The 15,702-nt window shown below is 44.8% G+C and overlaps 1 protein-coding gene across 1 annotated transcript; it reads left to right on the top strand.

Annotated features, from left to right (window-relative positions):
- The first annotated feature begins 10,468 nt into the window (after window positions 1-10,468).
- Window positions 10,469-12,039, top strand: LOC117771641 (tubulin alpha-1C chain-like). Its single transcript, XM_034602242.1, has 3 exons — window positions 10,469-10,686; window positions 10,778-10,926; window positions 11,034-12,039. Exons 1-3 carry the CDS (start codon window positions 10,566-10,568, stop codon window positions 12,009-12,011), a joined length of 1,248 nt encoding a protein of 415 aa, XP_034458133.1. The 5' UTR covers window positions 10,469-10,565; the 3' UTR covers window positions 12,012-12,039.
- Window positions 12,040-15,702: the final 3,663 nt, after the last annotated feature.

The following is a 15,702-nucleotide window of genomic DNA, read 5'->3' as shown; positions in this document are numbered from 1 at the left end:
CATTCCCATTTTTCAATTTAACTGGATTATCATCATCTTCTTTAGCTCCATGAAATTGCCTAAGCTGCCCAGACTGTGATACACATTTGCCCAGACACTTAGTGCCCTTCAGTGAGCAATAGAGGAGAGAGGAGAGGGGAGCCATTATTCTCCACGAGAAGATCCCGCATCCATATCCCCGTTGTTTCGGTCTCACTTTTAATCTTCCTCTGCCGCCTACCTGTTTTCGCTCCCTCTCTCTGTCTCTCTGTCCCATGTGCCTGTCTTCCTCCCTTGCTATTCTCCTCATTGCACTTTTCCCCTTCCTCTTGAGCCTTGCTGTCCCACACACAGCTATCCATCATCCTGTTTGCCCATCTCATCCTCCCTTTCCCTCTTTTCGCTGTCATGGATTATGTCCCTTCACCCTTCATCCATCCTTCCATGTTCATCCAATCTCTCAAATGAATCTGGTTAATGGGCCCAGCTTTTGTGCAACCAAGCAGAGACAGTGCCACAAAGACGTGTATGTACCATCCTGCAAAAGAATTTAAGCGCAAGCATGCGCCTCTGCAGCGACACATGAATACATGTCTGCATGCACACTCACGCTTCTCTAAACTGAGAACAGCTTGCAAATGAAACGTCCCTGTCCTTAAGCACATACCCAGGATCATTCAAACACATGTAAGCAGCCATGTAAACTAATTCAACATAATTTATGACTTTCCTGAATAGTTTCTCTGACGGTGCTGCCAGTATCTCCGGGGAAAAAAGAGACAGTCTTTGATTTATGTGTCCACTGATTTGATTGGGTAACCCTTTCACAGACAGCACTTCATTAATTAGCAGCTGGATACAAGTAAATGGCAGGGTGGAGCGTAGCAGAAAGGACTTGTGGGGGGGGGGGGGGGGGGGGGGGGGGGGGGTTGGGCTTTCTCCTTAATTACCCCACTAACTCTGGCATCTGAGGAGACAGAAGGGGCATCAAAGAGCATGTGTAATAAACTCCAGAACCAACACAACCCGAGCAGCAAGAGGATAATTACGCCAAAACTTTCTGCAGCTACTGTATCTTTCCATGTTGCAGAGGCTCCCGCACCTTAGATCAGTTTATCTGTGCACCATGGAACTCGCAGGACAAACCATCAAGGCTAAAAAAGACAGTAAATTGCTTTGGTCCAAATACAGTGTTTTTTTCTGGGTGCTTGAACCTATTTGAGGAATAACTCCAGTTTTGCATTTTCTCCATGAGCCACTGCACACAATTAATTTACCCCACATGGTAGACATGGGACGGTCATTGAGGGTAAAACCAAAGCCCCATGGGGCCGCTGAGAGCCAGACAGGGTACGAAAGTGAGGTGAAGGAAAGACTTCCCCCGTTCACTGATTTTCCACCGCTTGTCTTTCTGCTTATAGTCTAGTAAACCTGCTCCACCTGGGCACCCTCAAGGTGTTACAAAGCCAAATGCCTTTTGGACATGCCCCAAAAACCCAAAGCCATTCTAATCAGATGCCTAACTCCGATGTTAAGGAGCAGCAGTCTCCAAGGCTGAGCTCAGCCTGCGCAGGAAACATATTTCGTTCGCTAGTACTAATAATTTAGATTTTTCGGTCAAAACCCAAAGCTCCCTACGACAAAGTGAACAGCAAATATCAACAAGTAAAATTGAGAGCTTGACCTTCAGGCTTTTCTTTCCTCTCACATCTCCCTACGTCCTGCCTGACCGCAAAGAGTAGACACAGCTCTCACTCCAGTTACGCAAGGACTGAATGACTCATAGCAATGGCCCATGGTTACCCCATACTACTGCAGCACCTCGCACAAGACACCCCAGGGGGACAAGGCTGCGAGCTTTCTCCAGTCCACAAAACACATGCAGAGTACATCGTTAAACTCACATGAACCCTCCAGTCTTCTGAAAAGTGTGTTGAGTTGGTAAACTCAACAATTACAAGGAATTCAAATTGTTCCCCTTGAATCTGACATTTGACAATATGTTGGAGTCTCGTCACTGATGAGAAGTGTCCCTCAGGGATTTTGACAGGATTAGAGACCTCTACCATAGCTTCCCCTGAGTTTTCCAACTTTTTACACCAACCTGATGTTATCGTCCGTCGGGGTGGTCATCTGTTGACTATCCAAGTGCTGCCTCCTTTTCCTGACTCATCTGATAGTTTGGAAGAACCTCCTTGGGTTTAGATTTAGTCTAGTTTAAGTTATGGTGCAACTTAAACTAGACTTACAATCCTCAATGCTGAATAAACGAGGCTCCATCATTCCTGTTAAATGCTGTTGAAGGAACGTTAAATGTTCAATCAAGACATCTGAGAAGCTTAGACTTTCTTCAGCCAAATAGCCAGAGGCTTCAACCTCAATGCTTGGACGTAGATCTACATTCAAATCAACAGAAGCACTGGCCCAGCCTCACTGGGACGAACAGGAAGTCTCTCAGGAAGCCCGACCTCGGCCTTGGAAAATGAAACAAATGTGGGGAAAGTATCCCCACAAGCTGTCAGTCAAATATTATTTTGTCTGACTGTCTGCAGACGCTTTGACTGGCGCTGCAGCTCGAGCTTTAACGCTTCAGAACGATCCAGGTCTCCTTCGAGGAAGCGTGTAAGATACTAGAGTTGATTTCCCCAATCACCAGAGTTTATGTGTGGGCTTCCATCTCAGCATTTTAATTATGTTATCACTGCAGTTGAACCCATAGATGTTGGCGACTCCCTATTTTCAATTATGACCTCAACTAATTGAAATCCATGTCCTCAGTTCTGTTTGTCAATGCAGAACGATGATGAGTAGGATGTGATGAAGACGTTTATGCCAAAGATCAATCGCAGGTTTCACTCTCTTTTAAAACATTAATTTTTGCATAATTGTGTTGACTATCACTCTGTGATAATTGAATTAGCGTTTGGCACACATACATTATGTAGTAGATAAACATCTAATTTCCTGAGTCGATGAATAATCCATGTTGAGTGGTTTCCCCATTCATAAGCATGTAACTGATTGTATTGATATTAACAATGAGCCGAATCCCTGTCACTACTTTTCCTATTGTCAACAAACGATAGCTTATCATGCACGAGGATTCCAGCAGATATTGATAAAATAGCAACTAAGCAAACTAAGGACTGACGAGATGTTCTGCATATTTTCACGATTTTAATAGATTATCTGGGGGTTGATTTTAATTAGAACATCTTACAAATGTGTGCTTGTGTGTATCGCCTGGTTTTTGCTTATTACAGCATTAAAACAATCGGACTAAAGGATCATCCTCCAGCTCGTGATCCTCTCCAAGAAAACAGTACGCATCAAAAATCATTATGTTCCCGGAAAATCTGCTCACCTTCAAATTGAATTTTCTGAGTTAACGTCCTCAGAATTTAACAATTCTATACTTTTTACAAATGCTGCACAATCATCATTTGCCATTCATGCAACGTCTTCCAATTGAAATGCATCGTTGCTGAGAAGAACAACAAAAAAGAACAACAAAGAAGAACAACAAAAAAAGTTCATTAAAATTAAACAGCGTCTCTGCAAACGGCTCCATCTGTTTGTATCAGTGTGTAGTAAATGGTGTGTGTGGATGAGGGTTGTGGCGTCCAAACAACCTTACAAGTCTGACCACAACAGCTTGTCTCATCAGTCCAGGTATGATCAGTATCTAATGAGTCTGGAAAACAGCTGCTAACACTTGGTTCTGTGAATAATAGATGCGATGGGCCGGTGGCTCGGTGTAACAACAGTGGTTATGGTGGAAAGGATCTGAGATACAACTACATGATGCATCTCCTGAGAACCGGAGAGGAGACCACCGCTGCACAAAGACTTATCAGCACTTATCAGGTCTTAGTCTGTGGTGATAAGACATTAAGGTGATGACAGGTCCGCGGTGTGTGATGCTGCCACATGGACACGTATAAAGATCATGCTAACTCCAAACCTTTGAACCCTTAAGCCCTTAATCCGGCGGTGAGTTGCCGTGTGGGTCGATGGGCGAGCTCCTTGATTTGGAGCATTTGTCTCGTGGTGTTTGAGTGCACGTGCTCCACATTACTGTGACTTTATGTGACAAGTTCATGATTGCATCGGTGCCTTTCCCCTCGGAGGGATCAGTCGCCCACAGGCTCTGTGAGGAAAACCTCATCTTTTATCCCACTCTCCTGGTGCTGGTGCTGCTGGCAGCGCAGAGTCACTCCTGATTCCGCTGATGGAGTCCCTGAGATTGACTTTCTTTTTTGTGCACCGTGTGCAGGAGGTCTTTTTCCAGCTGAGGGCAACAATGGAAATCCTTCATAGGTGAGAAGTTGGTTAATGAAGCTCTGTCAAGTATGTACCTGTGGAGCAAAAGACCTTTCTTTGTGCTAAGTGACATTTGTGGGGAATTGAATGTTCCTGTGCTGCCACATATTCTTGTTTAAGTGACAGAACGGAGGAAAGCTCATACTTTTTTTTTTAAAGCATGTTTTAAAAAAGTAAAAATGTTCTGCTGAAAATTACATTAATTTAACTTGTCTAATTCATATTCAGTTTATTAATTTAATAAAAAACCAGCAGAGAAAGTTGGCGACAAGTGGCTGAAGAAAGTGAAACAAAACGTGCTGGATGTTTCCCTCAGGATTTGATGGAGTGAATATTAAACTTATCAGATAGAAACACAACCCTGAATTAATGCTCATGTTGCTCTGTACCTGCTGAATGTGTAAATAAGCAACTGTTTCCTAACCAACAGCTTTTCAAGGGAACCAGAGACATAAGGGACCTGGGGCCATACTCAGGCTGTAAAGTTGTAAAGTTGAAGTGCAAACCTCCACCACCATCCCAAGCACATCACACACACACACCCACACCCACACCCACACAAACACACACACACACACACACACACACACACACACACACACACACACACACACTTAGATGTTCTAGTTTTCAACCAAACCTCGAACACTATGAAGCTTTCAGCAGAAAGCTAGTGGCATGGGGCCTCATTAGTGGGCAGTCTCCTGTAAATAGACGATCAGAGACTTTAAGGGCTCTCTCACCAAATCGTCTTTGCTGTAATCAGCTGTTCTTGGGAGACATTTCTTAGCTCAGGGCACAGCACAATATGCCTGGTTTGCTCCTCCCCTTTTACCATGTTTTAAGGTGATAATGTCAGTGTTGTGTTTGTGGCAAGTCAGATAAGTCGCACTCTTTCATACATGTCGCTACAAAAGATATAAAATTGTTCATAGAAAGGAGGAGCGATGACAAGGGATTGACATAAAATAAACCAAACAACCCGTTCGAGCTCCACACACACACACACACACACACACACTCTGCTGCTGCTCTTCGTTACAACCCGACTAAATCAGCACGAACGTCAACAAGCCGCACCTCAACAAACATCCGAGGACAAGTCCGACAGCCCCACACGAAACGGCCAATGCCTTTATACCGATGTGCTATTAGCGAGCTCGCTCATCTGCGACTCACAGGCAGCCTCAGTAGGGATCCGGCCAAATGGAGTATGTGTTTCACTCCAATGGCAGTAAACACAGAACCCCCGTTCACCTCTTTCATTTTCAAAAAGATGTATTGATCCCCTGCGTCCCCCATGAGCCCATGTGAGCAATCCATCAGAAGCCGTTGAGGTTATTCAGCCCAAATTACAATTGATCTTTTAAAAGTTGACTGCGAGACACCGGGGGGGGGGGAGGGGGAAGTAAAGGACATCTTTTCCAGCTGAAGGAGAGCTGCTCAGTGGAGGAATATCGCAGGGACTCGCACCGCCGTCGAGTGAGCACCTCCTCAATTAGAGTTAAGCTTAGACATCAGTGGGATCAGAGGAGAGGATTCGACTGCTCTTCTCCGTTCCCTCCGTTCTTGAGGGGCGCTCTCAGCCGACTTCTGCACGAAGCCCCGACTCACGGACCAGATAAGAGCTGCTGTGGTTGAGGTTAATCATCGGTCTTGAGCCTCTGCAAGGACGAACCAAGGACTGTCTGAATAAACACGCGCTCGTCTGTCACTGTTGAAACCACGGTCGTCGTCGTCGTCTCTGCCGCCCAGGGGCTTTCGCACTTAACATTCAGAGGCGACCATTGAAGAGACATCACGGCTTGATTGAGGAAGATCTGCTTCCCGCTCTCACATAAACCTGCTTATGAGTCAAGTTGAAGTCTCAAAACAACACCATTTTTTATTCCCGCGCACTGTTAAGCCACACAGGCTTTAAATGCAGATTGATTCGTACAAAGACTTATGATGCATTTATTATCTTTTGATTACATTTCCCATTTGAAATTGAGAACAATTATTCCCTCTTACCTGCCAGCAAAACACGAAGCGGGTCTGGGATCGTTCCCTCGAGGCCGTAACGCAGCTCATATGTTAAAAGTACGGCTTTGGTCTGGGAACCGAAAATAGTTGTTTTTGCGGTGAGATGGGAATATTAAGAGAAACGTAAAGACTGTGTTTATGTTTTTGAAATATCTCATCAACTACTGGATGGATTGCAGTACAAATATAATCATCTCTATCCTGTCAGATTAGTATGTATTTATTTTGACGATGAGTAATGGGTTAGAGAAGAAGGCATCACATTATCTAGTGGATTATTGGTTTGGCTTTGTAAAAAAAACTAAAACATTAGCAACCGTTCCCTTAAGAATCTCTGTCTGAGCGTCTCCACTCAGCCCCTCAAGCCTCCTTCTCGAGAACCCTGCAGCATGTTCCTCTCTCATCTCGCTCCATGTTTTCCGCTGCAGCCTCTCTTCCCTGGAAGCTCGTGTCGGATTCAGACCTCTGGTGCCGGCGCACGTTCCCAACCCTCCAGGCTACGCTGAGGTCTTAACCACCAGCGTTTTGCTGCGCTGTCAGCCACTTGTGAATTTCGTCTGTGCGATGAACTGATCAATCGGCTCAGGCTGTTCTTCCTTCTGGCGCCACCATAGAGACGTGACCTTTTATTTCACACACTCTATTCACAGCAGCAGAGTCAATCCTCACCTTGTAAACGGGGGAAATATTTCAAGCTCCACACTTTCTTGACTTGCTGTTGTTTATTAAATTTTACCCCATGGCTCAAACGTTATCTTTCTGTGATCGTGACCGTTGAACTCTCTTAAGATAATTAAAATGTTTAATCAGTTAAAAAGTATTCCACTGTTCCACTCATTTAAATTTGCTTTACCTCATAGAATCATAAAAAAAAGTTTACGGGTCTGTGGAGTGAATCAATGATGTTTCCATTAAGGGCCCAAAATTGATTAAGCTAAGAACAATTCATCAAACTATTCTGGAGGATATTTGTACCAAATCCCAAGAGAAGTGTGATTTAAGTCGTTGATTAAGAAGAGTTTTGGGCGACGAAATGCCTCAAATGAAAGACATAAGGTTTCAGGTTTGAATAAAATATTTAAAATATCTAAATGTCCATGTCATCAGTTATCCCAGCAGATAGATTATTGCTAGATGTAGGATCTGTCATACTCTCAAAGCCGATTCCCTGTTAATTAACCATGAATGAAACAACATGCATCCAAAGTGGAACGCATTCTTTCAAACTTTTTTCAACTGCAGATTTGGAAGAGGACCAGGCTGACGATTCATCGCAGATTAAAGTTTTTACGATTCTTTGTCTGGAGGATCCAACCGACTGCACCGGCTCGATCGGGGGGGGGGGGGGGGGGGGGATCAGAAAGGGATCAGCCAAGAGTAACAGGACCACGGGTCATTACGCACAACAATCGTCTCGTGGGCCGTGGAGCTGCAGAGGAGAAGTGCTCTCACTGAGGTAAATGTGTGTGTGACTGTGTGGAGCAAGGTCACTGCTTGGTAAAAAAAAGAAAAAGAAAAAGAAAGACGTGTATCCTGGTGGCATGTTAGCACATTTAGTGCTGTGCTGCAAACTCAATGCACTGTCTCATGAATGAATTAGCCCCTGTAAACAGTTTATTCTCAGTTTCACTAGTTTGCTCTCGTCATATTTAATTGAGTTCTCGCAGGTTGGCACAGTGGAGTTATATACTTGTTTTTAACACTCTCAGTGCAATAGCCTACAGCCATAAACATGTATTTATCATCCTTAATATTTTACGGTCAAAGCAGCTTGCTTGGCCAGTAGGTGGCGATAAAGTGTTGTTTCCGCCACGTGGACCGGGATTGCTTATACGTACATTCATAAACCAAGTGAGTAAACAATGAGTTGAATCTCCGTCCAGACGAGAATCCAAAAAGTGAATATTCTTTATGTGAATAATAAAGAACTCGGTATAAGAATATAAATTCAGAACAGTATAACAAGTTGTGTTCAACTGAGACGACCTGGTGTAATTTATACAAGATGTAAAAGTATAAGACCTTATAACTATTCATAGTTAACCTCTGAGCTCTATACAGATTAGATCAAATCAGATTAAGAGGCGTATTTCACCTACTTTTTTTGTAATGTATACATTTTTAACCAGCATCTGGATTTTATTTGAAAGGAGATGCTTAATGCAGACATAACATTCTTGACTCAATGGACAGTGTGCTTCAGCATCAAATAAAAAAAGATACAGTGACTCCATAGACTTCTACAGATTCAAAATCAAGAAACACTACTGATATGGGACGATGACTAGAGTAACCACGATGGCGTTTCTCTCATGTCAGTGTTGACTCTGTGCCGGCGGCTGTAATCTCAGCCTGTGAATAATAAACCAGGCGTCCAATTCACACTTAACCTCAGACGAACTCAGGAAAACACGTACAGGAAACGTCATCAGCGTCGCAGTCTGACCCGCTGACCCTCAGACAGTCTGCGCACTGAGCGAATGGCCTTCAGCGTGTTTAACAAGGAACACGAGCCGTTTCCTCTGGTCTGGCATCTTAATTAAGCGCTGACATGGCTGTTAAACCCTCAGTGGTCCCGACTGCCTGAGACCACTGCTGGTCGGGACGCTGATTCCTGCCGCTCGCCACGTTCCGTCACTGACACTGAGGATTTGCCAGGAGGAGGAATTTTCACCCGTAATATTTTAACTGTGCACAATATTGTGTATTTACCTCATAATATTAATATCAAAAGTCAGCGCAGCAGGGGAACGGGTCATTAAACCTGTCATCAGATTGAACAGAAGCAAAAAACAGGAAATCTATTCTCTGATGAAAATCCAGGTATCATTTTTAGATCTTGACAAGGAGTTGAGCTGTTGTTAAAACGATGTACAACAATCTGGTACACACGAATGTGGTAGGACTTGGCAGTGATGTCAATGGAACATGATGCTTAATGACTGAAACTGGAACACTGCTTTCTTTTCAATGAGTTACATAAAAAGACTCGTATTTGCTATGACTTTACTCCTCTGTCTGAAATGATGATGGTGAGAAGCTGTTATTAATGTATCATTAGCCAATTAATGTTTGTGCCTTGTGAACTTCAAAGATTTTTTAATATTAAAGTCACTTTAACCCAGTCCTTTCTACAATACCTTTGATATTTTTGATGCTTTAATTTAGTTATTGTGAACTGCATTTGCAGAAATAAACTTTCATAAACCAGTATATATATATATATATATCTGTATACTGGTTTAGTACTGGTATATGTTTGAATAAATCCAAACAGCTCTAGTTGCTCTCAGACAGTGGGCAGCAGTGACAACTGCCCCAAAACACTTGTGGCATCAAAGGCAGCTGCCTCTAAACAGTGTGGCAACAAAGGCAGCTGCCTCTAAACAGTGGCATCAAAAGCAGCTGACTTTACACATCAGTGGCACTTTCTGTTGAAAACAGAAGTGCCTCTACGAGCTACCGCTGCCACGATTTGAGTTTGCAAATCAACATCTTCGTTATTTAATCGTCAGTGTTCTAGGAAACATGGTGAGTAGGAAAACACTCTATAAATCATGTGATCAAAAATACCTGGAGTTTAGTTTAGCTCAGTTCAAGAAGCAGCTGCAGCTTTAATACAGGAAGTGAACATGGCGACGCTCCGAGTGACTAAAGTAGCAGAATGTGTGTTTTTCTGTGCAGCCAAATCCAATACAATTAATGTAAATGACGAGCATGTCTTCAAGTTTAAAAAAACTAAATGCCTCCATGCTGCTGTGTGTCCATGCAGAGTTATCTGTTCAGTGGGTAAATAATGAATGTACAGAATCTGTCAGGTGATTTTGAATACAGGGCTGCAACAACTAAAAGATTGAATCGATTATAAAAATAAAAATAAAAATAATCAATTAGTCTGGTCTCATATAATACACATCACGCACTGTGGCAGCATCTCCTAAGGTGGGGGCAGTAAACCAGCCAATCCTGTGCCTTGTTTCGCTCGCATTACGACGTTGTCTCCTCTCTGGAGCAAATGTCAGAGAGGAATGCAGCTAATGATGCAGCGGAGGCAAGTCCTTAAAAGTGTGAGAACAATTCTTCAAAGAAAATAAATAAATGCACATGGTTGAATAATATTTCTCTTCTTTCCGCAGCGTGAGTGTATCTCCGTGCACGTTGGTCAGGCCGGTGTCCAGATTGGCAATGCCTGCTGGGAGCTTTACTGCCTGGAACATGGGATCCAGCCGGATGGACAGATGCCCAGCAACAAGACCATTGGAGGAGGAGATGACTCCTTCAGCACCTTCTTTAGTGAGACCGGAGCTGGAAAGCACGTCCCCAGAGCTGTTTTTGTCGACCTGGAGCCCACTGTCATCGGTAAACTGTCGTGAAAAGTAGAAACCACGGTTACTCTGATTTCCTTAAAATCAAACTGTTGAGTCATTTCTGACTGACTCTGTCTCTTCAGATGAAGTACGCACTGGAAGCTACCGCCAGCTGTTCCACCCTGAGCAGCTGATCACTGGTAAAGAGGATGCTGCCAACAACTACGCCCGTGGACACTACACCATTGGCAAAGAGATCATTGACCTGGTGCTGGACAGGATCCGCAAACTGGTGGGTAACTTTACATCAGGAGTTAAACTTTTATTCATTTCGACAAACGTCAGACTAAATCATAATATTGTCTCTCATATTTAATCCGTCAACCTCTCTGTCTTCAGGCTGACCAGTGCACTGGTCTTCAAGGCTTCCTGGTTTTCCACAGCTTCGGAGGTGGCACCGGCTCTGGCTTCACCTCACTGCTGATGGAGCGTCTGTCCGTCGACTACGGTAAGAAGTCCAAGCTGGAGTTCTCCATCTACCCAGCCCCCCAGGTGTCCACCGCTGTGGTGGAGCCCTACAATGCCATCCTGACCACCCACACCACCCTGGAGCACTCTGACTGTGCCTTCATGGTAGATAACGAGGCCATCTACGATATCTGCCGCAGGAACCTCGATATCGAGCATCCCTCCTACACCAACCTGAACAGGCTGATCAGTCAGATTGTGTCCTCCATCACTGCTTCCCTCCGTTTCGATGGTGCCCTCAATGTTGATCTGACCGAGTTCCAGACCAACTTGGTGCCATATCCCCGTATCCACTTCCCTATGGTCACCTACGCTCCGGTCATCTCTGCTGAGAAGGCCTACCATGAGCAATTAACGGTGTCTGAGATCACAAATGCCTGCTTCGAGCCAGCCAATCAGATGGTGAAATGTGACCCTCGCCACGGTAAGTACATGGCCTGCTGCCTCCTGTACCGTGGAGATGTGGTGCCCAAAGATGTCAACGCTGCCATCGGCACCATCAAGACCAAACGCACCATCCAGTTTGTGGACTGGTGCCCCACTGGTTTCAAGGTCGGCATCAACTACCAGCCGCCCACTGTGGTTCCTGGTGGAGACCTGGCCAAGGTCCAGAGGGCTGTGTGCATGCTGAGCAACACCACCGCCATCGCTGAGGCCTGGGCTCGCCTTGACCACAAGTTTGATCTGATGTACGCCAAGCGTGCCTTCGTTCACTGGTATGTGGGTGAGGGTATGGAGGAGGGAGAGTTCTCTGAGGCCAGAGAGGATATGGCAGCTCTGGAGAAAGATTACGAAGAGGTCGGAGCTGATAGTTTGGGAGAGGATGATGAGGAGGAAGGGGATTATTAAACACACGCATTCCCTAGTATTTTCCTGAGCATTGTCATTTTGTTCTTAATAAATTGTGTTCGTTGACCGCAGTATTGTTTCCTTTATTTAAATTTTTTTTTCTCTCTCTCTCTCTCTCTAAATATATATATATTCTTTTTTTCACAGAGCAGTGGATTTGTTGCACTTTCCATTTTTGGATTTGTTGCACTTTCCATGCTCATATCAAACTGGATTGTATTTGTACATGGCAACAATCACTGATAAAAGTATCAGTTTTACATGTTAGATGTTTTACACAACTTAACATCTAGAATAAAATGTGTCACCACTTAAAAGATGTAATATGCTTTGACTTGCTGTTTGGTTGGTGGTGCAGGTTTTGGCCGTGACAGACGCACACACATGGCCGCTCGGTCAAAAGCCAGATCGAATGCACGCTACTTAGATTAAGAGGAAACCCAGCAGCGCCTGCCAGGCAGAATGAAGCTCAGACAGGTCGCGACCTCACTGTTTTCTTATTTTTTTGAGCGTGGAGAGGCTGGCGTGCAATATCAGAGCTGAAGCAGGAGACAGATGCTGCTGCGGAAGAAAGAAGCAAAAACATAGAACATGGAATTATGTTGCCAGGAAGAGGGAAGGTTGCTTTGACCCAATAAAACCGAATAAAACCAAATAAAACCAAAGCCTGAATCCTGAGGGTCTTCTGAGGAGCTGAAAGAATTGCTAAAAATCTTTTTATTTCTCAGCCTCTAAAGCAGATAGAGATATTTGATCGCTTAAACATTTGTCTTTCATTGTAAATCAGTTTCCCTGAGCTTTGGAAAAATATTTAGAAAAACCAATAAATCCAACAAATTCACAGAGATCGCCCGCTTTTCTTCCTCCTCCTTTATGAACACTGGATCATCGTCTGCATCTTCATCATTGTTATTTTCATTGTCTTCGTCAGTGAATCACTGCTGCTCATTACGACAACATCGCACATATTTATTCCCGCTCTAAAGGGAGAAGCATGGAGACGTCGTACCCGCTCTCAAAAGCATACACATGCATACGAAATGGGTTTATCGCTTGGTAGCCAAGACAAAGTTTACGAGATGACGCGGTATTTGGGGTCAGAGGTCAACAGGAGACATGAACACATGGGACCCATGGGACCCATGGGCTCCTTATTGGTCCCTCAGGAGTAATAATCCCCTTAATTAAGAGGCATTCCTCTTCGAGCGGCCCTCGCCGCAGAAGGAAGCAACCACTCTTCCTTTATTAGGGGATATTAGATGTGACTGGGCTGTTCCGCTGACTGGAAGCTCATTATTTTAAAAAGCGGCGTTACCTCAGCAAGCTGTCCTCAACCGCGTCTGTTCACGGAGAGAGAGAACTGGAAGAAAGAATAAAAAGATTCACATGCATGTTCCGAGGGAGGTAGTTAGGATGTGAGAGACCGGTGAATAGGAGCCTTTAGCCTGAAAGCAAATAGGCCAAGACCAACGGATGGGATGTGTACTGTGGGAATGACCCGCCCCCCCGAAATGAATATTCTCCCAGTAAATCCTCACATGCGAGCACACACACACACACACACACACACACACACACACACACACACACACACACACACACACACACACACACACACACACACACACACACACACACACACACACACACACACACACACACACACACACACACACACACACACACAGACGATGCCAAAGTGGTGCCATCCATAGCCTTCAGAGGAGACAGACAATGCAAACTCCCAGGCTCCAGGCTCGCTGGCCATTCAGCCTCACTCATTAGAGATCTTTTCCAATTACGGTGGAACTGTCCGCGGAGCCCAATGTCACGGTTATTCAGGCGCCATTGTTTTCGAGGGGCTCTGTCCATGTTCCAGAGTTTGGAGCCCGGGAGGATGGATATGAGGGAGTTAATGTTTTGGGGGAACAATGGCCGCAGCGCACCGAGTGGGGTTCAGGGAAGCGGGGCTGTTTAGTCTGTGAGAACAGGCCAAGAGAGTGCAACAGACACCGGGAGGGTGAATAGAAGTGGGCTGGAAACAGGAGCGGCGCCGTGGATGCTGCTGCTGCTGATGATGATGTCCTCGCACTCAGGCAAAAACCTCCCACAGTCTGAATGGCCTTCTCGCATGAGAGGGGAAAGACGGGATGAGAAAAGAGAACAAAAGGCCCAAAAATAGGATGCGCAGCGAGATGCCATCAAGCTGAAACGGGTTTGAAAATGCTTTCAGATAAAAACACAATGCATCCATCGAGAACCCGCATTTAGCATCTCCCTTTAGAATACAAAGGAGTGACGACAACAAACAGAGAGCGTGAGCGGAGAAAACAGGAAAATACAAAGACGGACAAAGTGCCACAAAGAGACAAGTCGTCAGGAAGACAAAGGAGAGGAGCAGGAAAAAATAAATAATAAAGTTAGGAAGGTATTGAACATGATGAGACAAAGAAAAGTTCATTCATAATGAGGAGTTAAAAGTGCACATGTGAAGGACTAAATCTAATGGCGAAAAAAGTTGTGTGTACAGAGTGCAGGAGTTGGTAAGTGGTTTTAAAAGCACCGGGGAGGACGTCTCCCTGCTGCGCTCGCTCCGCTAAGAGGAGCGGAACAGTTGAAGCGTGCACTTCAGGGCACTCAGATATTTTCAGCTGCAAAACAGACGCTGAAGAGAGAGAAGGTTAAAAAAAAATTGGAGAAAGTCGAGAGCATTGTTCACAGCTGTACTCACATGTGTCAGGGTATCAGGGGGTGTAAGGATGTCTATGTTTAATGTATGACGGCATCGCATGATTGTCTTGGGTGTATCGTGTTTTCCCCGCATGCGGTTCAACACAGGTTCAACATGATTCCACCTTGTTTGGTTCGGGTCTTCCGTCTTTTTGGTTCAATCCAAAATAACAGGTGTGAAAGGTTCCTCGGACCACAGCTCGGAAAACGGACCAAAGTTTAGTCCGACCAAAAGAGGTGGTCTCCATCTGAACAATGGTTTGGTTCATTTGCTGTGTGAAAACAATTTTGGGGATAGTTCAGATGTGCAGAGCGTTTGCAGGAACCTTAAATAACAATTCAAAGAATGATTATACAAAAAAAGTCACATTATTGCAAAGTGACATTGATTAATCACTATGTATCATTTAAGTTTCAATCGTCTCATTCATTTATTCAGTCTATTTGATTATTCATGTTCTAATCGGACCCTGACACCCCCACCCACCTGCCTCTCTTTCCCACCTGTGGAGTCACCTGACCTCCTCTTCATCAGGATACATACTGATCCAGTTCCTCTTCCTCTGTCACATCTGTCTGTGGACCATGTGCCCTCACCTCACTCCTCCTACCTTCCTGTTCTGATCCTGATCGTGTTCTTCACTTGGCACATGTGTTTTCTGGATGTTTTCCTCAGCCTGGCCCTTTGCCTGCTTATTTTACTTGTAAAGACTTTTTTACATCCGCCCCCTTGAGTCTTCGGTCCCTTTTCTGCGAAACCCCCGACACCGAGTATGGCTTTTCTGCACGCAGCTGTGTCAACGCCATTTCAGCATCAATATGTTCCCTGCGATTTCTCGGTGGTAATTTGGCAACGTGTGGAGGAGTGGGAACCGAGCCGAGGTCTTTCAAACGGGGGGCAGGTAAAGATGCCAAGTCTTGGCAAGAGTGTGTGGAAAAAAGAAAAGAATGCAGGTGAGGA

This window comes from Hippoglossus hippoglossus, chromosome 12 (genome assembly GCF_009819705.1).
Source record: "Hippoglossus hippoglossus isolate fHipHip1 chromosome 12, fHipHip1.pri, whole genome shotgun sequence".
NCBI classification, from domain to species: Eukaryota; Metazoa; Chordata; class Actinopteri; order Pleuronectiformes; family Pleuronectidae; genus Hippoglossus; species Hippoglossus hippoglossus.
Note: the sequence above shows the minus strand (reverse complement) of the source record. Positions and strands in the feature narration are given on the sequence as shown.